At 61.2% G+C, this 20,870-nt stretch overlaps 1 protein-coding gene across 2 annotated transcripts; it reads left to right on the top strand.

Annotated features, from left to right (window-relative positions):
* The first annotated feature begins 822 nt into the window (after positions 1-822).
* Positions 823-20,642, top strand: ADAM11 (ADAM metallopeptidase domain 11). Of its 2 annotated transcripts, none has more exons than XM_072747018.1 (26): positions 823-976; positions 1,433-1,608; positions 9,764-9,840; positions 10,032-10,098; positions 11,093-11,178; positions 11,269-11,344; positions 11,735-11,801; positions 11,870-11,937; positions 12,290-12,364; positions 12,456-12,527; positions 12,730-12,896; positions 13,322-13,406; positions 13,533-13,623; positions 13,759-13,810; positions 14,316-14,415; positions 14,498-14,569; positions 14,683-14,775; positions 15,124-15,204; positions 15,746-15,796; positions 15,911-15,974; positions 16,196-16,295; positions 16,521-16,640; positions 16,734-16,902; positions 16,995-17,109; positions 17,197-17,287; positions 17,977-20,642. In XM_072747018.1, the coding sequence occupies exons 1-26, from the start codon at positions 913-915 to the stop codon at positions 18,023-18,025; spliced, it is 2,328 nt and encodes a 775-aa protein (XP_072603119.1). In that variant the 5' UTR covers positions 823-912; the 3' UTR covers positions 18,026-20,642. The 2 variants fall into 2 exon arrangements, with proteins under 2 accessions (XP_072603119.1, XP_072603120.1); XM_072747019.1 differs by having other exon boundaries at positions 897-976; positions 11,870-11,933.
* The last annotated feature ends 228 nt before the right edge of the window (positions 20,643-20,870 follow it).

Here is a 20,870-nt window from a genome sequence, read left to right as displayed (position 1 = left end):
GAATGGGGTATGCTAACAGCATGTAAAAGAGCTGGCTAATTTATATATTTAGGGGCTAGAACTGGGGCGCCTGCCCTGTGTGAGGGATTCAGGAGCCGAGGCAGTAGGTCAAGAGCCCTCGCCGGTGGCTCTGGTGACAGCAATCCCTGAAGCCCTCCCGGAGGCAGGGGCATCTTCGGCCTGGAAACCCAGCGGCAGGATGGAAGGGGGCCTGGCCCCGGGGCGTGGGAGGACCCGCAGGGCCGGCTCCGCTGCGGGGGGGTGAGAGCTCCCTCGGTCGTCGCCTGTCCTCCCACCTTCCCAGCTCCAGCAACCTGCAGTCGAGCCCGGGCCCTTGTGGCGGGGCCCCGGGACACCCCTCCCGGGCGGCGCGGAGGGGCCAACCCCAGCCGGGCAGCCACGCCCCCGCACCTCGACCGCGCGGGTCCCCAGACGGGCCGTCACCGGGTCCCTGCCTCCCTCCCCTACCGAGCCCCGGGCCCTCGAGCTCCCCCACCGAGGGGCGCACGGCCGCGCCCCGCCGCACCTGCCGGGGGGCCACCGAGCCGCGGACAGGCTGGTCTCCGGGCGGCGCCTCTTTTGTCCTCCCGGCGCGGCGGCCCCGGCCCTGGCCGGCTGGGGGGGCCCGCGGGGGGCGGGGGCGGGCCCTGGGCTCACGTGCTCGCCGCTCGGCTCTTAACCCGGCCCGCCGCCCCGCCGGGATGGCCGCGGCCGGAGCGCGCTGAGCCGGGCGCCCGCCCCGCCGCCCCGCCGCGCCCCCCGCCCGCCGCCCGCCCCGCCGCCCGCCGCCCGCCGCCCGGTCCGCGCCCCCGCCCGCGGCTCCCGCAGCCGCGCCTCCCGCCCGCGCCGCCTCCCGCCCGCGCCGCGCCGCTCGCAGCCGCAGCCCCCGAGCCGGAGGATTATGAGCGAGCCATGAGGCGGCTGCGGCGCTGGGCGTTCGCGGCGCTGCTGCTGCTGCTGCCGCTGCCCCCGCCCGGTGAGTGCCCCCGCGCCCGGCCCCCGCCCCCGCCCCGGCCCCGGCCCCGGCCCCGTCCCGCCGCCCTCCCTGCCCCCGCCCGGGTTTTGCGGCGCGCTGCTGCAGCCACCTTCTCCTGCAGTGCTCGGGGTGACGGCCGGTCCGAGCGGGCGGGGGGGGGGAGGGCGCGGGCACCCACCTGTCCCCAGCTGGCCCGCCCCACCGCGGCCAGCCCCTGCCGCCGGCCCGCCGGCTCTGCGGGTCCCTGCGGGTGGGGGGGGCAGTCGTGACGGGCGGGCGGGACGGAAGCTCCTGGCCCCCTCCCCATCAGGCTCTTCCCTCTGCAGGGGAGCCGATCCTCCCACCCCAGGGCTGCAAGGGCCACGCCACAGCGGGGGATGAGGTGCGCTCACCCCTGTCCCAAGACTCTTGCCCCTCGGCGGGCATCTGCCTGCAGCTCTGGCCTTGTCTCCCCAGGTCTTGGGACCCGCGGTCCCTTCGGGGCTCTGCGCTGGCGGGTCTCACCCCATTTGGGGCGTCCGGGAGCCCCTGAGGTCACAGAGCCCAGCCGTCTGGTGGGGGAGAGCACCGGGGGAGAGGTCCGAAAGCAGCAGTTGGACACCAGAGTCCGCCAGGAGCCACCAGGGGGCCCGGTGAGTGAGGCTGTGTGGGGAGGCCAGGGGGCTGGAGCAGGCCTGGAGCCCAAGGAAGGCCCCCCCAGGCAGCCAGGCTTTGTGTGCGCCCCCCAAGCTGGCGTCTGCAGCTTCTCCTTCTGTACAATGGGCTGCCTACCGGTCGGGTGCTGGAGCCCACTAGTGGGGAGCGCTTGCCTCACTCTAGGCACCCCTCCAATCATCATGGGGATCCCCTGCCCTCTGTGGACCCTAGAATGCCTAAGACTCAGTCCAGCCTTGGGTCAGCCTTCCACCAGCCCCCACTACCCTCCTGCCAAAGCAAGTGGTTCTACTTCAGATGCGGCTTGGGGAGGGCAGTAGAGGGCAGGGAGAAGCAGCCAAGAGCCCAGGCAACGGTTTCTCATCACAGCCCCTCTCAGCGAGCTTTCTTGGAACAGCTCAGCGCTTGCTTCTGCCTCAGTTCCCCTCTGTGCACTGATAGGCTTGTCATTCTTCCTGTCCTCACTAAGGGTGGGGCCTCAGAAGGAGGTTGGAGACCCCAAGCTCACCCACAAAGGCCAGCTCCACACCCCGCCCCATCCCTTTCAGCTACCAGGCTCCTTCTGCCTCCCAGAGGAAGGTTAGGAATGAAGGAGATTAATTGCAATTAATAATTAATTAATATCATGTGAATAATAATTACCCAGATGGAATATTCATTCAGCACGCCTCGGCTCTCCAGGAGCTGGAAGCTGAAAGTTAGCCAGGCCAACGGGGGCGGCGGAGGGCAGGATGGCGAGGGCCTGGCAGAAAGAAACGGGAGGTGTAGAAGAGAGACTCAGAGGAGGGGTACAGCCCAGGTCTGGGAAGTTCTGGCAGCTGGGGGTGGTGGGAGGTAAATTGGGCCGGGCAGAGGGAGGAAGGAGGGAAACGGAGGCTAGCATTACAGACATCTGTCAGACTGGCATCTGGCCCTGCCTAATGTACTTGGTTAAAAGCCCTTAGGGGGGTGGAGGGGTTTGTGGGGGGGGTGCAGGGGGCGATAGATACTCGGGAAATGGAATGGAGCAGGAAGGCAGCATGCATAATAGATGGACCATCACTCCAGGCAGGGCGGGGGAAGGAGGGGGTGGTTAATGGTCCTGGGCAGGCAGGCTTGGGTGGGGGTGGGGGTGGAACAAGGGTAAGAGGGAAGGGGTCTGAGGCTGCCTTTGGTGTCTGTCCAGGTTCCTTGGGAGGTGGTAGTCGGGCCGTAAGGATGGTCCAAGGCCAGGGATGAGTGGTCCTTGGTCCACTTTCTTCCTTAGGGTCGCCCCACCCCCGAGAACTGTGCACCCCAAGCCTGTGTTGGCTAGGAGTTAACCGCTCAGCTCAAATGCTGGGACCCCTGGCAGGTGCCTCAGAGGCAGTCCAGATGGAGGATCAGGTGATGCCATGGTGGGGTCAGAGGGCAGGGAGGGACGAAGGCATGGGGACCGAGTAGAGATGAAGAATGGAGTACTCCTTCAGCCCAGTCCTTCCTGGAGGGAGAAAGGGGAGGGAGTCATCTGGACTATGATGGTGCCTGGGACTGTGTGCGGGATGGGGGGTGGGCAGGTGCCCAGGATGGTGTAGCTGGACTTGATGAGTTGGGTACGTAGGCAATAGGGGCGTCTCTTAGAGTGTCATTCTGTGGGGTGAGTGGGTGGCATGTGTGCATGTGTGATGTGTGTGTGAGTGACCAAGTCTGAATGTGCCCAACGGGGTGTCTGAGGGGTAAGGGCAGGAGTGAAGGGTTCATGGATCCGAGGGGCAGTGGTCACCTTCACTGGGGGTCTCTCTAGCATGGAGCCTTCCCAGGGACCTCCCTGCAGCCTCCCCAGGGGACATACTCATAGCCCTGCCTTACCTGTACCTCAGGCTCTCCTGAGACCGGTTTCTCACAACTCTATAAAGCAGGGAACTTTTGCCTGCCCATCTTACAGATGAGCAAGCTGAGGCTCAGAGAGGTTAAGTAACTTGCTCAAAATCCATCAGCAGTGGAATAATTCCCTCCAAGGCTAGGTGCCTCCCACTGCACCATTCTGCCTCCAGGGACTTTCAGTTTTGGCACCGGGGCACCCCCACCCCGCAAGGTGGAAGAAGGTCAAGGGAGTCAAAAAGACATGTCCAAGATACTCCCCCTGACTGGAAGGAGATATTGCAACCCCCTGCCTCCCACCTGGCCTTTCTCCCTGAAGCACTTCTGGTTTTGGACCATCCAGGGCTGATGACGGAGCCTGTGTCCCAATGGGAAGTGCCACACCCTGGTGCTGCTGGGCTCAGTCCAGAATTACTGCATTGGTTTGGGACCTCAGGCTGAGCCAGGTGTTGGGTCAGCAGCAAGATCTTTATTTGCTCTGGGTCATGTGGTGAGGCTGGGGGACACTGGCTGGCAGGACTGGGTGGTGGGACCTTGGCTGCTCGCCGGCTTTGGCCTGGGACTGGTCACATCACCTGTCTGAGGCCAAGCTTTCTGGTCCCTAAAATCAGAATGATGCTAATATTAATTTTGGCCTCATCCATCTTCAGGAGGTGGTGATAAGAAAGGGTTTTGTGTGCTGAGGAATCCTGGCTTTTATGGGAAGGGCGGCGGGGGAGACAGAAGGTGGCCAGGAAGGAATTAGAAGCTAGAGAAATGAGTTTACTGGGCCCTTACTGGGGCAGTGTTATGCCTTTACACGTATTGGTTTATGTAATGCTCATCACAGCTCTAGAGATGGGGCTGTGGTTATTCCCATTTTACAGGTGGGGAGACAGGCACAGAGAGGTGAGATAACAAGCCCAGGTCACACAGCACTTACATAGCAGAGTCAAGACGGACACCCCAGATGGATACTCTGAGCCTGCCTGCCTCTCACTCAGGCTTATAGCGAGTGAGGAGGGCCACAGGGGACCCTCTGCCCTCTCTGCCACTGCTCTCAACTCCTCACCTCTGTCCAGTTTGGAAGTCCTGAGGCCCACAGAGGTGGGGGAGCTTCTGGAAGTGCAGAAGCCCGTGGTCACAGGGAGCTTGAAGCGGAAGGTTGAGACAGAAGAACCAGCAGGGCCACCGTGTACAGTAGTTGGGCTGGTTTTCTTTCTTCTTTCCTTCTTTCTTTCTTTTTTTTTTTTTTTTTTAAGATTTTATTTATTTATTCATGACAGACACGGAGAGAGAGAGAGGCAGAGACACAGGCAGAGGGAGAAGCAGGCTCCATGCAGGGAGCCCGACATGGGACTCGATCCCGGGTCTCCAGGACCACACCCCGGGCTGAAGGCGGCGCCAAACCACTGCGCCACCGGGGCTGCCCTGGGACCCTCTCTCTAGTCCACACAGAGCTGCTGTGTGGGCACGCCTGCCCCCGGGGGGAACTCAGACTCCTTCAGAACCAAGAAAAGTGCAGGACGCGGGGAAGCAAACAATGGGAGTGGAGAGGTTCCAGGCTCCAGGCCTAGGAGACAGGTTTATCAGAGCCAGCTGGGGGCGGGGGGACCCCAGTCACGGGCTGAGCTCCTATGAAAGTTTCCCAGACCAGGATTTACTGGCTGCTGCTATCTCCGAAGCCCTCGCTGAGGGTGTGTGTTTCAGTGTTTGTGTTTTCTTGCTGTAGGGGGGGGCCGATCCGGCAAGGCTCAGTCCCCAGCCCTTACTGGAGGGCGGTCACCAGCAGGAAGCCACAGGGCCTTGTGCCTGGAGCCCTAATACTGCACTAGGGCCGCCGTGCTGGTCTGTGCAGCCAAGGTCGCAGCTCTGTCCTGGGATTGGAGGCAGGAGGCCGTTCCTGGGAGGGGACTGGTGGCTAGAGGCCGCCCCGGGACTCACACTGGGCCCCACTTGCTCTGGGAAGGCCAAGGCCATGAACTGAGCCCTGCAGTGAGGTTGGGCAGAGAGATGGTTCACACAGGAGGCTAGGCTTGGGTCTGAAAGGTTTTGGGATGGAGAGGGGGGCAGCCTTGGTGGCTCCTGGTTCTGCTGCCTTCTGAATCCCACCTTCCTCATCCATAAAATGGGGCTAGGAGTCGTCTCTCTTTTGCCATCACCAGAGGTGATGGTGTTGATCAGGTGTCCTCCCTGGGATCTGGCGAGAGCAGATGTTCAACATCTGTGAGGCCTGCCCTCGCTCCTGAGTGTTGGGGTGGGGGTGGGGGGAATGCAGGCAACTGGCACCAGCATGAGAGGGCTGGTGTCTGAGACAGAAGCCAGGGCATTTGGGGGTTACCTGTCAGGCTCCAGGTGGTGCAAGAGTCTTGAGTCCTCCCCAGCCAGACACTGGCCTGCGAGCTTGGCCTTGCCTGATTTCCCGCTCCTGGCTGCCTAGAGGGACCCAGTTGCCCAGAGCCTGTCCCCTGAGGGACTAATGACCCTCTAAGGAAATGATTCTGTCCTCAAAAATGTAGATCAAATCCTATGATCAGAAATGTGTTCAACTGCTCCGTCTGGGATTCCCACTGTCTAGCCGATCGGTTGAGCCTCAGCACGTTGTGGGGGACAGCGGCGGTGGGGAGGGGATATCTCGAGGTGGGGCCCTGCGTCTCTGGCTCCCTGTCTTCTGCCATCACCCAGCCCATGTGGTTCATTGAGTTTCCTCAAAGCCCTGTTCAGCTGGAACATTTACACTTCATTCTTCAATTATTAGTAATGTGGTTACTTATCCTTGCGATAGTTACACGTTAAAAAGGGTTTCCATCTAATCTTCACGATACCCCATTTTACCGATGGGAAAACAGGCTCGGGCTTCTGCTGCCTTTCCATTCAACACGAGTGTTGAGCTCCTGGGCAGGGGAAAAGACAGGCGTGTCGTGTATTCAGGGGACTAGAGGTCACCATGTGAAAAGTTGAATCAGTGATCAGAGATGTCCAGAACTGTGTGCTCACAGACCCAAAAGTAGAGGGGGCTACGGCCCTCTGTGGGTTACCTTTGCAGGCAAGGGTGAGGAGGAAAAAAGCCAGGGTGGAGATGGAGGTTCAGGAGCAGGGATTTGGGGTGACAGTTTGAGGGGCACTGCTTAAACATTCAAATTTTTTGGAGCATCTGAAAACCCTCAAGATCCTCAGACTCCCCCTTCCCAAGACTGGAATTCTGTGGGTCTAGGGTAGAGACCTAGCGTCTGTCTGTATTTGTGACTCTGGAATGTCGATGGGATTTTTGCCTCCTTTCTGCACCCCAAATCTGGTTGAGCCTGACACAGGTCATCAGCCAATGCCTAGGGGGTGGCCGGGCTGGTAACGAGGGGCCTCGGGGAGGGCACAGCCACTGAAGCCAGGTGGCCACAGCTGCCACGGCAGACTTGAACTCCAGCCTCAGGGTGAGATCTGACCCTGCACCTCCCCAACATGGCCCTGGGCCAGTCACCTCCAAGTGTCTCTCCCTGAGCCTTGGCCTGCCATTTGTAAAATGAGCACCAGACGATCTGGGGGGGTTGAGATCAAATGAGCCAGGGCACGTGAGAGCCGGATGGCCACGGAGCAGGAGGCAAGAGCAGGGCACGGGGTCGAGGCCCGGCCGGCCGGTCATCAGGAGCGCTGAGCTGGGCACAGAGGAGGGCAGGCGGATGGCAGGGGACAGGGGCTCCCAGGGGAGGAACTGAGGGATAATGGGGGAGGTTGAGGGCAGGTCAGGGGCAGAAGGCAGACGTAGCAAGGAGAGGTTTGGCTTTGACAGAACTGGTGCCTGAAGCTTGGCCCAGGGGGCTGTCGTAGGAGGTGGGTTTGCTTGGTCTTTCTCTTCCTGCAGACAGGGGTTGTCCCAGGTAGCCCCTGCCCAGCTCTCCAATTTCCCTCCTCTTCCTCCAGCACCTTGCTGGCTCCCCCAGCCCTCCCAGGGCCTGCTTCCCATTGGCCCCAGCACCCCCACCCCCCCATCCCAGCAGCTCCCCTTGCCCTTATCTGGCCTGCGCCCTGTGTCCTGCTGGGGGAGGGGCAGCCCAGCCCAGGTGAGGCCCTACCAGGTGGGACAGAATGAGGCTGCAGGAGATGGGGGACATGAAAAGAACCTAGCATCTGCTCTTCCAACAGTCTGGGCTTTCCGCAGAGTGGGGTCAGCTTGGTCTGCACAGAGATGGGGAGGTGAGCCTGCTGGCTTCCTGAGTGGTGGAGAGTCTGCTAGCACCAGGGCCCACGCTGCCAGAATTCTCCTGGCCTAGGACGAACCCCAGCCACACAAAGCCAGCTTCACAGCCTTGCATCTAGGCTCATCGTACCATTTTCAGTGGAAAATATCTGAGGCTCAGAGAGGCTGCTTCATCATCCCTGAAGCTACACAGGGCAAGGGGTCTGGACAGCAGAGAGGCTGCTTCATCATCCCTGAAGCTACACAGGGCAAGGGGTCTGGACAGGCTGCCCCTCTGGGGGGCCAGTCGGGGCAGAGGTAGGGGCTTATCAGTGGGGGTGCAGAAAGAACAAGCGCATACAGACTCACTCGAGGGCAGGGGAAGGCAGAGGTAGTCCAGGCAGGGGTGGGTAGGGAAGGCAGAGATAGATTGAGCCTAGGAGAGGAGCAGGAGAGTGGGCATAGTCCAAGCCAGGGCATGGGGTGGGAAGGGTACGGGTGGTCCAGGCCCGGGGCAGGGAAGCAAGCAGAGAGCGTCGGGGCAGGAAGAGGAAAGCAGAGACTCCTCGGCCTTGACTTTTCTATTTCAAGTCTGATCGACACTCTAGGGGCTTAGGGTGGAGCTTGGAGCTCAGTGAGCCTGGGACTGGCGAGTCAGTGTCCTTGGGGCTCAGCGGCTGCCTTCCCGGGCGCTGGCCCTTCACCCCACCTCACCTCCTCTCCTAGGGCCTCTTGAAGACACTGGGCCATTTCTATCTTACTTCACCTTCTAGGTGAGGAAGCCTTGGAAGCTGATTCTGTGGACTTGAATCCCAGCCCCACCACTTAGCTGTGTGACTTTGGGCTAGTGTGTTAGCCTCTCTGTCCTTGGGTCTCCTCATCCGTCAGATGAGGAAAGCAGTGGCATCTATCCCACTGGCTAGTTGTGAAGAGCAAAGATGATAATACTTGTATTTAGAACAGTGCCCGGCACATAATAAACACTCAGTAAAAATGAGAAATCTAGGTGGTTGGTAAGGAAGCCAACTAGCACCAGGCTGTGAGATTTTGTGACCTTGGGGTTCCCTTCCATCCTGCAGCCTGGAAGAAAGGTGGCAAACAAAAGCCCCACTCCTGCATGGCCGAGTGGTGGGCCCCTCGCTGGGGGTGGGGGTGGGGGTGGGGGTGGGGGTGGTGTCTGGGTTTCAGTCTTAAATGGATAGGGATGTGAGGAAGGCTCTAGTCCCTCTCAGGCCCTCGCCGTGCTGCTGGTGTTCGGTGAGGCCTGAGCTTGGAGTGGGCTCGGGAGAGCCCCGAAGGCCCGCTCATCCCCTTAGCGCAGACCCTCCAGCCCTTTGTTCTGTCCAGGCCCCTGTTCCTCCAGGCACCGCAGCTCCAGGCCTGGAGTCCCCGCTCCCCACAGACGCTGGGTAGGGCAGCCATCTTGCTCAGGCCGGGTACGTTGCCATGACAACCTGGAGCCTCCCAGCCCCACTGCGAAGGCCCCTCTGAAAAATTTATCAGGAAAACTTCCGTGTTTAAAAATTAACCACGGGATTGAAATATTAAAGATGAGCTGCTTTGGGCAAGGCGGAGGGCAATGGACTTGGGGGTAGAGGAGCCAAGTTCTTTCCTCCCGACAGGATGGCCTCTGCCCATCACCCCGGCTTCCCATTCTAACCCCTGCTACCCTGCCTGCAGAGCTGGAGGCCTCCTCCATAAATCCAGACCGGACCCACATGCAGGAAGGCAGGGGCCTGCTTTACCAGGCCCCGGGGGTCACACTGCACCCCATCTCCCGTTTGCCCCCTTCCCATGGTACTTCCTGGGGGGGGCTCGCTTTACACCCCCTGAGGCCAGGAGTGGTCCTGCCAACAGCAGGGAGGGCCTGGCATGAAGCAGCGGGTAGGCTGAGATGCCTTCCGTCCCTGCGGCTCAGGGAGACCGGCCCCAGGAGGTGCCTACACCAGGAGGTGGGCTGTGCCCAGGGCTGTGTATTCCTGCCCCTGCCCCCAGGGAAGGAACAGGGTCCCAGAGAAAGATGAACTCTTGCCCCCAAATCAGTGGTACCCCCCAGCTCCCGGGCCAGGCCATCCTTTCCCCAGCACTACTCCTTGTTCCGGGGTCCCCACGTTGACTCACTTCTGTCCTCCCCCCACCGCCAGCCTGTCCACCTGGCCCAAGTGAGTTTCGTCATCCCAGCCTTCAACTCAAACTTCACTCTGGATCTGGAGCTGAACCAGTGAGTACGGAGTACGGCCTTGGGCCGGGAAGGAAGGGCAGCGGGCAGGTGGGCGAGGTGGGGGCAGGCGGGGGGAGATGGGGGCAGGGCCGGCTCATGGGACCTGGATGTGAATTGGGGTGGGACCCAAGTGGGACCCACAGCCCCAGCAGTGACCCCGTCCTTCCTCCTGCCCCCTCTGTCTGTCTCAGTCACCTCCTCTCCTCGCAATATGTGGAGCGCCATTTTAGCCGGGAGGGGACAACCCAGCACAGCAGCGTGAGTGCCTTTGAAAGGGGACAGGGAAGTGGAATGAAGGGACAGGGGGTCAGTGGAGATGGGGTCCAAGGTGTTCTCTATATTTGGCTGGGCCCTGCCCCTTGGGACCCTCCATCTCTGCCCACCATGGAGGCTCCAAGGGTCAGAGTCAGAATTGGAGCGGCGTATTGAACAACATGGAGCCTGGGCTCCCTTCACCCAGTGCCCAAGGTCTGACTCTGCTGGTCTCTCTGCCTGACACGGAGGCTTTCAAGGACCCTCCCTGCTCCATGCCCAGACTTTTCTAGGAGGCAGCACTTGGGGAAATGTCCTTACTCAGCACCAAGGCCCTGGGAATTCCTGGCTGCCTGGGACACCAGGGTCCCAGCCCCAGAGGCCCAGGGGCCTAAGCAAAGATGAATGAATGTCTATAAATAGCCTCCTTCCCCCCCACCCCCCAACAACCAGCCAGTTCAGTAACTGGAGCACAAGTAATTCTGCAGGAGCAGGGAGGGGGGTGCTTGTCCCCTCTGACCCGAGAGCCCCGGCCAAGAGGACATGTGCTGCTCACACTTCCTCAGCCACAGACCATGTCCAGAGGTGGTCCATGGAGGCAGTGGTGTCTGTGAACACACTGTGTGTGCAGGTGTGTGTGTGCTGGGGGTGAGTCCACAGCTTTCATCTGATTAAGTAAGTTCATCTATGGTAAGTTCTTAGAACAGTGCCTGGCACACGAGTGCCAGTCCTTCTCCAAGGAACCTGTGAACCATGTACCAGCCCCATCAGATGGTCAAGAACCACTGGTATAGACCAACTTCCTCATCTTACAGATGAGGTGAAGGAGGCCCGGAGAGGACCAGGCACTTGCCCAGAGTAGAACCAGGCTCCAGATCCCCAGGTGTAGCCAGGGACCAGGGCCACCTGTGCCCTGAGCAGCTGCAGTGGCCCTCACCCCTCCTGGTGTCTTCAGGCCAGGGCAGGGGGTATGTTTGCTGATGTTCTGCTGCTCCTCCAGGGGGCCGGGGACCACTGCTACTACCAGGGGAAGCTCCGGGGGAACCCCCACTCCTTTGCTGCCCTCTCCACCTGCCAGGGGCTGCAGTGAGTAGGGGGGAGAGGTGGGGGGGAGAGCCTTTGGCCCTGGCCGGCGTGGGGGATACATGGTGGAGAGCTGTGCCTCTCTTTCTGCAGTGGGGTTTTCTCCGATGGCAACTTCACCTACATTGTGGAGCCCCGTGAGATGGCCAGGCCGCAGGAGCCTCCCCAGGTGAGCCCCCCACAGGCTCCTCTGACAGCCCTGCTACGCTGCCCATCCTCGTGGCTTGTGGCTGCCTCCTCCCTTCGTAACCTCAGCCTTCCTGCCCTCCTCAATCACCTGAGCTCTAGTTCCCTCCCCGTGTGCCCTCAGCTCCAATGTCCCCTCTGGCCCCCAAGTAACCTCCCATTGGGCTCCAGTGTCCTTTGCCCCTGTCTCTCAGGGCGCCCCCAGGTCTTGACCCCGGAATCTGAGCATCTGGGAGATCAGATCCGACATGGGAGCTCTGGCCAGTTCTGGGTCACCTTGGGGTGGGGTGGGGGGGAGGGCTGGAGCTGTCCCTCATCTGGGCTCCGAGCAGACCTGGTCAGCCCCCCAAGAACTGATTCCCCCTCATTTCAGGGACCCCTCCCCCACCTCATTTACCGGACCCCTCTCCTCCCAGCCCCCCTCGGATGCAGGGAACCAGGTAAGGGAGGGAAAATGGGGCTGGGGAGGGGGCCGGCTGTGCCCCCCTCACCTGCCCCCTCCCCCCAGGCTGCCTATTTGCTGCCCCTGCTCATACTGCTCCCGTGAACCGGCCGAGGCTGAGAAGGAAAAGGCAGGTACGGGGGCCCGCACAGACCTCGGGCTGCAGAGACCTCAGGCTGTGGTCCAGAGCAGAAGGACACCCCATCCACGATGGGGGCAAAGGAGGGCTCAGACTGGTGTGGCTGGGGGCCAGGGTACCGTGCCTGAGAGGAAGCCCCCACCTCATTTCCTATTGCCTGTATCAACACCCGCCCGAATTATGGACAAACTGAGGCTGCCTGCCCTCGTACCAAGGCTGGGGAGGGAGGGGACCCCCAACAGTGGGGGATCAGCCTCATCCCTGACTGGAGCTCAGCACCCCCGCATGGCTTGGCCCCAATGCCAGGCATGGAGGGGACCGATTCCAAGTGCCCACCCACCGCCCAGGTCCGCCGGGGCCACCCTACCGTGCACAGTGAGACCAAGTATGTGGAGCTGATCGTGGTCAACGACCACCAGCTGGTAAGTTCCCAGCCTGGGGACAACGCGGGGAGGGGGCCCCTGCCGAAGCAGACCTGGAGGCTGGCCCTCCGCCCACTCTCTTTCCTCCCAGTTTGAGCAGATGCGCCAGTCGGTGGTCCTCACCAGCAACTTTGCCAAGTCGGTTGTGAACCTGGCGGATGTGGTGAGCCATCTCCCTTCCCTTCCCTCTCCTCCTCCGCCCCTACTCCGTTGCACACATGCTTGGGGTGAGCTCTGGAGGGTCCCCTCAGCCTCTGATCCCCACTTTCTGGAGAGACAGGCTGAGGCCCTCCTCCAGCCAGCCCTGTGCCCCTGCCCTCTCCTGCCCTCCAGCCCCACCCTCATGTTCTTCCCTCTGGGCTCAGATGTACAAGGAGCAGCTCAATACCCGCATCGTGTTGGTTGCCATGGAAACATGGGCAGATGGGGACAAGATCCAGGTGCAGGATGACCTCCTGGAGACCCTAGCCCGGCTCATGGTCTATCGGCGGGAGGGCCTGCCTGAGCCCAGTGATGCCACCCATCTCTTCTCGTGAGTCCGCCACCCCACACATCCTGCCAGCCTCTGCTGGTTGCTGCAATGCACAGGGTTGCTGAAAACCTGCTCTGTGCCAGGTGCTCTTGTAGAGTCTGGGGACTGGGCTCTTCTTGCCCCACCACCCAGACACTGGCAGCAGGCTGGGCATCTTTCCCTGTATCTTAGGCTGACGCCCCTTTTTCTGGTCCCTAGTGATCTTCTACTGCCTATCATCTCCCCTCTTGTCCCCTCTTCTCCTTTCAAACTATCCCAGCATCCCTTCCTCAGGGACTCAGAGCTCTGATAGAAGGGAAAAAATCTGGCTCCCCTCCCCAGGGAAGGGCTATAGTGTGGGAGGCTCCCCAGTATCCCCCTCACAGCCTCCGGAAGCCACCACAGGCAAGGCAGTTGGGATCTCCTGACACCCCCCTCCCTTCCAGGGGCAGGACCTTCCAGAGCAGCAGTAGCGGGGCTGCCTATGTGGGGGGCATCTGCTCCCTGTCCAGGGGTGGTGGCGTAAATGAGGTGAGCGGTGTGGGGCATGGCTGTGGTGGGGGTTAAAGGAAGAGGGGGTGCTTGCTGTGAAGGGCATGAGCCCTGTGCCTTTGGAGGGATGTAGACATCTTTGTCCCTCATCTTCCTCACCCCCAGTACGATAACATGGGCGCCATGGCAGTGACCCTGGCCCAGACGCTGGGGCAAAACCTGGGCATGATGTGGAATAAACACCGGAGCTCAGCAGGTATCAAAGAAAACCCCCAACGTGGCCCCACAACCAGCCCAGATCCACTCCCAGCAGCCCTAGAAATGGAAAGGGTGTCCATGGGAGGGGGTCAGTCCTCCACCCTCCCTTATATCCACCTGGCTCACCTCTCAGGGGACTGCAAATGTCCGGACAACTGGCTGGGCTGCATCATGGAAGACACCGGGTGAGTTCTTGGGGACCAACTGGGGGAGGGTCTTGGGCGAGGGAGAACTACAGGGAGTGCTGGGTGGCAGTCTGGATCCAGTGGCCTCAAGAGGCCCGGCTATTGGACCCACTTAGGATTTCAAAAAGCCCAGTGTTCCACGGACACTGCCCAGGGAGACCCACGTTCTTTAGCCCGACGCAAAAACTGCCAGACTGTAGTGTGCGCTGTCGCCACTAGGAGCCGCCAAAGCCTCATTTGGAGGCACCCTCCCTCCTTGGCTCTCCGAGCCACGCCTGGAGTCCTGGGGTTTGGGGAAGGGGACGCGAGCCACGCCCCCCGCCCGTCCCCGCTTGATGGGCAGGCAGGAGGAGGACCGTGCCGTCTCCCAGCGCCTAAGTCCTCAGCCTCCTCGAGATGTGACCGCGTCTCCCTGCGCACCCCATCCCCAATCTTGAGAAGGAGCGAGAGTGGGCTGGGGGGGGCGCGGGGGGACTCAGCGGCTTCGTGCCCTTACCCTGCCCAGGTTCTACCTGCCCCGCAAGTTCTCGCGCTGCAGCATCGACGAGTACAACCAGTTTCTGCAGGAGGGCGGCGGGAGCTGCCTCTTCAACAAGCCCCTCAAGGTACCAGCCCCAGGCGGGGACGTGTGGGAGCGAGGCTTGGGCAGGGCCCCGGCCGGACTCCCGACACCCCTTCCCCGTGCAGCTCCTGGACCCGCCAGAGTGCGGGAACGGCTTCGTGGAGGCGGGGGAAGAGTGCGACTGTGGGTCGGTGCAGGTGAGAGGCTGGTGCGGGCGCCAGGTGCGGGGCGGGGGCGCGCGCCCGGGAAGGTCTGGGTGGGGCAGCTCAGGGCTCGCCCACCCGGCCCGCCGTGTCCCCGCGTCCCTCAGGAGTGCAGCCGTGCGGGTGGGAACTGCTGCAAGAAGTGCACCCTGACTCACGACGCCATGTGCAGCGACGGGCTCTGCTGTCGCCGCTGCAAGGTGAGGGGCACCTACCGCCGGGGCCGGAGGGAGGAGGCGGGAGGAGGCCCGGGGCTGGGGACCTCGGGGTAAAGGGCGGGACTTGGGGAGGAGGAGCCGCTGGAGGCGGGGCAAGTGCAGGGGCGGGACTTGACGCGAAGAAAGCGCCAATGGGGATGGGGAAGGGCGGGGCGTGCGCGTCCGTGGGCCCGCTGAAGAGCGGGGCGGGGGGGGGCGGAACCGTGAGCCGGCCCGGGGGCGGGGCTGACTGGGCTGGGAGGGCCGGGGGCGGGGCGGGGCGGGGCCTGCGGAAGGCGGGCGCGGAGTCCGCGGTTCTGGCCTCCGCCGAAATATGCATCCCTTTCCCAGTACGAGCCGCGGGGCGTGTCCTGTCGAGAGGCCGTGAACGAGTGTGACATCGCGGAGACCTGCACTGGGGACTCGAGCCAGGTCGGTCCAGCCCAGCCGCCTTGAGGGTCCCCGGGCGAGGCAACCCCTATCCTTCTCGGTTCGGCCCCGCCGGGGCCTCGGTTCTCTGCACCCCCCCGCTCCCCAGCTGGCGTGGCCCCGGCTGGACAGGGTACTTCCCCGCCTGAGAAACGGGTTCTTCATGCGTCCTGGTTTTGCTCCTTCCGTCATTAAGTCAGTATAGTGTGGCTGGGGTTCCGAGGGCCTGGCACGGTATTGGTGTGTCCTCGGGATCAGAGTGTATAATAGTACAGTTAACATCTCTTAAGTCCTTACTACATGCCAGGTATTTAGTTCCCGTAAGTTCTCCTAGTCCTGTGATGTAGTTACAGGAAACAGGGAGACAGGAGAGCCTATGGGACTTGCCAATCTGCATGGTCTGAATTCGGAGCCAGGTCTCTTGTCCTTGCCTTGGAAGAGCCCTGTACTATGAGCCCCAGGAGGGGGGGCGTTTGGCACCCCTTCATTCGTCAACTCCCAGTCTTGGGGGCTCCTGTGCTCAGTCCAGCCCCTCTGTCCACAGTGCCCCCCTAACCTGCACAAGCTGGATGGTTACTACTGTGATCACGAACAGGTATGATGGGTGGGGGCCCCTCTCCCTTGGGCCCTCTGGCTCAATACAGTCTTTTGTCTTCTATCCATTCGGACTACTCAGGTCTCAGTCCCTTGTCTCCCGTTTGTTCCTTAGGGCCGCTGCTACGGAGGTCGCTGCAAAACCCGGGACCGGCAGTGCCAAGCCCTTTGGGGCCATGGTGAGTCTTTGGCTCAGAATGGGAGAGGAGACTCTGGAGAACCCAGAGTCAAGAGGCTGGGGAGGGGGATGTTCTGGCTAAATATACCTTCTACCAAGTGTGTGGGTCTCCAGGATCTCAGAGTGGACTGGCGGTCAGGCCAGAGTGTTGGAGGCAGAGGGCTGAGGTCCTAGGGCTGGTTCTGGGGTGGGTGGGTGACGCCTGGCATCATCTCTTTACAGCCGCTGCTGATCGCTTCTGCTATGAGAAGCTGAACGTGGAGGGGACGGAGCGTGGGAACTGTGGGCGCAAGGGGTCAGGCTGGGTCCAGTGCAATAAACAGTGAGTTACCAAGGTTCCTGATTGGCCTCCCTGGCTTGCGGGGCCGGGGGGAGGGGAGGTGGTTCAGAGTTGGGACAGCAGATCCTAGGATGAGCCTGAGTCCCAGTGGAGAATATGTGAAAAATCAAGCAGTGGGGAAGAGGGCAGATTTGAGTTCAGTAGTAGTAACAGCAGTTGAGTTGGAGGTAAGACTTGGAGCTCACTGTCTCCACACTGCCCCAACAGGGATGTGCTCTGTGGCTTCCTCCTCTGCGTCAACATCTCCGGAGCTCCTCGGCTGGGGGACCTAGGGGGAGACATCAACAGTGTTACCTTCTACCACCAGGGCAAGGAGCTGGACTGCAGGTCTGGGGTGGGACCATGTCTGGGGAAGGGCAGGTCTCAGCCGTGATGGGGGTGGGAGGGCAAGGGTCAAGGCTGGCTCCCCCTGTTCCCCAGGGGTGGCCATGTACAGCTGGCCGATGGCTCCGACCTGAGTTACGTGGAGGATGGCACTGCCTGCGGGCCCAACATGTTGTGCCTGGACCATCGGTGCCTGCCAGCCTCTGCCTTCAACTTCAGCACCTGCCCGGGCAGCGGGGAGCGCCGGATCTGCTCCCACCACGGGGTGGGTGCCCAGAGGCCAGGGATGGTGGAAGGGGCTCCTGAGACGGGCAGGACCCCCACTCACCTCTCCTGGCCGCCCCCTCACCTCTCTAGGTCTGCAGCAATGAAGGGAAGTGCATCTGTCAGCCAGACTGGACGGGCAAAGACTGCAGCATTCACAACCCCCTGCCCACGTCTCCACCCACGGGGGAGACAGAGAGATATAAGGGTGAGGCTGGAGCTGGCCAGGGTCGGGGTCTGTCTCTCCCCTTCTGCATACCTGTCCTTGCCAACCGAGTCCTGTCCTTCTCCCCAGGTCCCAGCGGCACCAACATCATCATCGGCTCCATCGCGGGGGCTGTCCTGGTCGCAGCCATCGTCCTGGGCGGCACAGGCTGGGGATTTAAGTAAGAGACATACACGTGACCCCCCACCATTCCCCAGTGTTCTGGGGGCGCATCAGGACCCCATACTTCCCTGAGAAGTTAGCTAAGCCAGAGCTTGCACATCACAGTGTGGGCCAGCCGCAGGGTCTCGTTTTGCTCACATTTCCAAGAGATTAAAAAACAAAAACAAACCAAAAAAAACCCAAAAGATAACCAGTTAACAGTCCTGGTTCCCCGCTTTTCTTGCAAAAGGAGAGTGGGCCTCTGTGCATCCCGGCACTGCGGTGGGGCAGAGCCAAGCAGGAACAGGAGCTGCCTGAAACTGGCTGTGTCCTCTGTCCCTAGACCCCAGGTGTTCCCTAGACACCCCCATCCCTCGGTGTTCCCCTGTGGGCACCTGGGGCTGGGGCCCTTGAGCTGGTCTAATTCCTCCATGGTGCAGAGGAGGGACCTGAGTCCCAGGGTCACTTGGGGAGTTAGTTGCAGAGTCAGGACTCAAACCCAGGTAGGGCCTAGGTCCTCCCTAGGCCGCTCGTTAGTGACCAGGTCTTGGGGACGCTGGCCCATCTCTTGGGGAAAGGGTCTCATGGGAGCCAGGAAGGCCCTCCCTGAGAGAAGGGCAAGGTCACAAATGGCTCCTTTTCCTTTCTCTCTCTCTCTCTCTCTCTCTCTCTCTCTCTCTCTCTCTCTTCCTCTCCTCTCTCCTTTAGAAACATCCGCCGTGGAAGGTACGACCCGACCCAGCAGGGGGCAGTGTGACGCCGGCCACGTCATCCCTCCCGCTGTCCCTGTCTCCTCCATCTCATTCGTCACCTCACATTCTGTTGATGGGGAGCTGGGGGCTGATTCCTCCACCCCTGCTGTCACTGCTGTCACTACAGGGGTGGGGGAGCCCCACTCCGGGAAGAAAGTCCTCAGCCCTCGCCCCTTCCTCCTGCCCACTCGCCGTCCCAGGCCTTGGTCCCTGTACTCCCACCCTTCCTGCGGCCAGACCATCCTGGCCAGGTGGGGCCTTGGAACTGTGTCCCCCGCAGCCCCCTGCTCCCGGGAGGGGAGCCTACCTCTGCGTCCCATCTGTTTTGTCTTCCATGTCACCGCTGTCTGAACTTCCCACCAGATCCCCTCCCTGGCCAGCCTGTGACTTGCCGCCTCTAGGGCCCAGCACTGACCTCCCAGGGCCCGGCTCAGGGGCTCTCCCTCTGGGCCTTGCCTCACGTCCTCCCCTGACGCCCCCTCTCCGTTCCAGGTCCGGAGGGGCCTAAGTGCCACCCCCTCCCTCCGAGCCTGGCGCCCACCGTCTCTCCGCCCTGCACCACGAGGCTGCCCCCGCCCAGCCACGGAGGGAGGCACCGTGCAAATGTCTTCCGGGCCCAAGCCTTTCAGCTCCTGGCCCCACGGGAGGGGGGTGGGGGTGGGGGTGGGGCTGTGGCCCTGGCCTTCCCACCGCCAGGGTGGACCAGGCCTGGGGCATTTCCCTCATGGTCCCCCACCCCATCTCATGCGGCTTTGGCCTCTCACACCAACTCTCCCTGTGTGAATGTAGCTTCCATCATCACAAACTGCCACAGCTGGGGGGGGGGGGGGGCGGGGGCGAGGGGACCCCCCCCCCCCCCAGTGGCCATGGCCTGGGAGGGCCCCTCCTCAAAACCAGGCAGCTGGGACCAGGGTTTTAGCTCTCTGGGACTTAGGGGGAGGGGACTGACATCTACCTTTTATTTATTTTTTTTTTTTTACTGAATCTTAACTGATGAATGTAACTTTGGGGGTGCTGGGGCAAGGGAATTTGTGGGGATATTTTGACATTTGTGGGAGGGATCAGAGGAACCAAGGCATGGCCCTCCCCCCGGGGCCCTCCCCTGGGAAGATACACCTGGAATCCTCTCATTGAACGGAGCCTTCCCCAAGCCAGGCAGGGGCAGGGCACACTTGTGTGCCCCTCGGCCAGCCCTGCTGAGCTTGGAGGGAAGAATGAGTGCTGATTCAAACCAAAGCTGCCTGTTCTGTGCCCAAGGCCTAGGTTATGGGTACGACGACCACATGTCCCAGATTGTCTTCAATTTCAAAATGACCATCCTGCTGTCCCTGCCAGGATGTATGTATTTGGGAGAAAATCCAGTCCCTGAAATAAAATGACAGCTCCCCCCTTTCAAGAAGGGTGATTCTGGGGCTGACTCAGGGTTTAGCTGCCCCCCTAGCATGGCCTAGAGGTCCCAGGCTGGGCCATCTTCCCAGGGAGGACTCTCCCAAGCAGGAAAGGCCAGGGAGGGCCCAGTGACTGGAGGGTTAGGGGTTTTGCCTGTGATGTACCAAGAAGAGGTTAAAAAAAAAAAAAGGGCAGGTCTCATATCCTCAGCTTCTAGGAAAGTCCTCAAGGCCCTGTCAAACCAATTCGACTCCTTACCCTCATTCCAGGGCTGAGTAGTAAGTTTACAGTTGTTCTCCCCATTATGTCCTCTGATCCCCACTGCAGCTGAGCCTGATGGACAGGCTGAGGCGGGCAGGATTCCTCATTCCTGCCTGTGGCCTTCCCTCGTGACCCATGGGACCCATGGGACGGCGGAACCTTGGTTCAACTACTACAAACCAGCTGGCAAGGGCAAGATGGGGGTTAAGCTACCTTATGGATGAAAGCCACAAATGAGCAGAGCCCCTCACCCCAGAAATACCCCACCCAGACTCAGCAGGGATTTCTGGACACCCCAGGGCCTTTGAGCTGCCTGTTCAGTCCCTCTGTTTCTGGGGCATCTTTGAGTAGGAAATGGCTCCCTGTTTATCTGCACCACCCCTCAGGGCAAACTGGGGACTGAGACCCTTTGACACCCCTTTGGGAGGCCGGATGCTGCTACAGTGGGATCCTCAATACTGAGCTCCAGCTGGCACTGCCCAAGAGAAGGGAGTGAGTGGGATACCCCCTGGCCACTCCTGCTCTGCCAGCCCCACGAACTGGAGCAGGGGCAGGAGGGAAAGGGCTGGGTTTGGCACTGCTGCCGAGGTACCATAAGGCATTCACTGGTGGCACACACGTACACGCAGCTGGTAATGCATCTGGCACAAGCATTTGGATCCACATCTCTGCACAAGTGTGAATACCTCTGCACATGCAGACAGGCCTGTGTGTGCGCACACGTGGGGTTGGGTGTGGGGTGTGGAGGACTCAAGACTTCCTGTGACCAGTCCACCTGGCTCCCAGCTGTCTGCATCCTCCCAGCCCACCCTGGCAACACCCAGGGAGGAGTGGAGGCTGCATTGGCCCCGGCCTGGAAATGGCTCCATACAGCATCTTGTAAATATGTCATCTGGGGCTCGGGGTGGGGAGGCAGGGACTGGAGCATCAATTAAAGATCATGTCCTGGGGCTTCCGTGGAGCTCACACCAACCTGTGTCTCTCCTTTCTATAAATGACCGCACTGTGACTTGGGCCCTTCCTTGTCCTCCTTGGCCCTGGAGGGAGCATGATGACTGGGGCACTGGAGGTGGGAAGTGAGCACCCAGGACTGGGAGCTGGGAGACTGAGACGAAGGAGTGTAGCTTTCCATTCCCGGCCCGGAAATAGGCGCTGATGGGTGGAGGGCCAGCCTTTCCGCTTCCTCGGCTCTCCCAGCAA

This window comes from Vulpes vulpes, chromosome 2 (genome assembly GCF_048418805.1).
Source record: "Vulpes vulpes isolate BD-2025 chromosome 2, VulVul3, whole genome shotgun sequence".
Taxonomy (NCBI): Eukaryota; Metazoa; Chordata; class Mammalia; order Carnivora; family Canidae; genus Vulpes; species Vulpes vulpes.
This window is presented reverse-complemented; position numbering and strand designations above follow the sequence as displayed.

Excerpts from the sequence above, each read along its gene's own strand:
- ADAM11 (XM_072747018.1), top strand. The coding sequence starts at position 913 with ATGAGGCGGCTGCGGCGCTGGGCGTTCGCGGCGCTGCTGCTGCTGCTG. Across the intron at positions 11,938-12,289 it reads GGCTGAGAAGGAAAAGGCAG|GTCCGCCGGGGCCACCCTAC; the intron begins GTACGGGGGCCC and ends CCCACCGCCCAG. Across the intron at positions 13,407-13,532 it reads GGGGTGGTGGCGTAAATGAG|TACGATAACATGGGCGCCAT; the intron begins GTGAGCGGTGTG and ends CCTCACCCCCAG.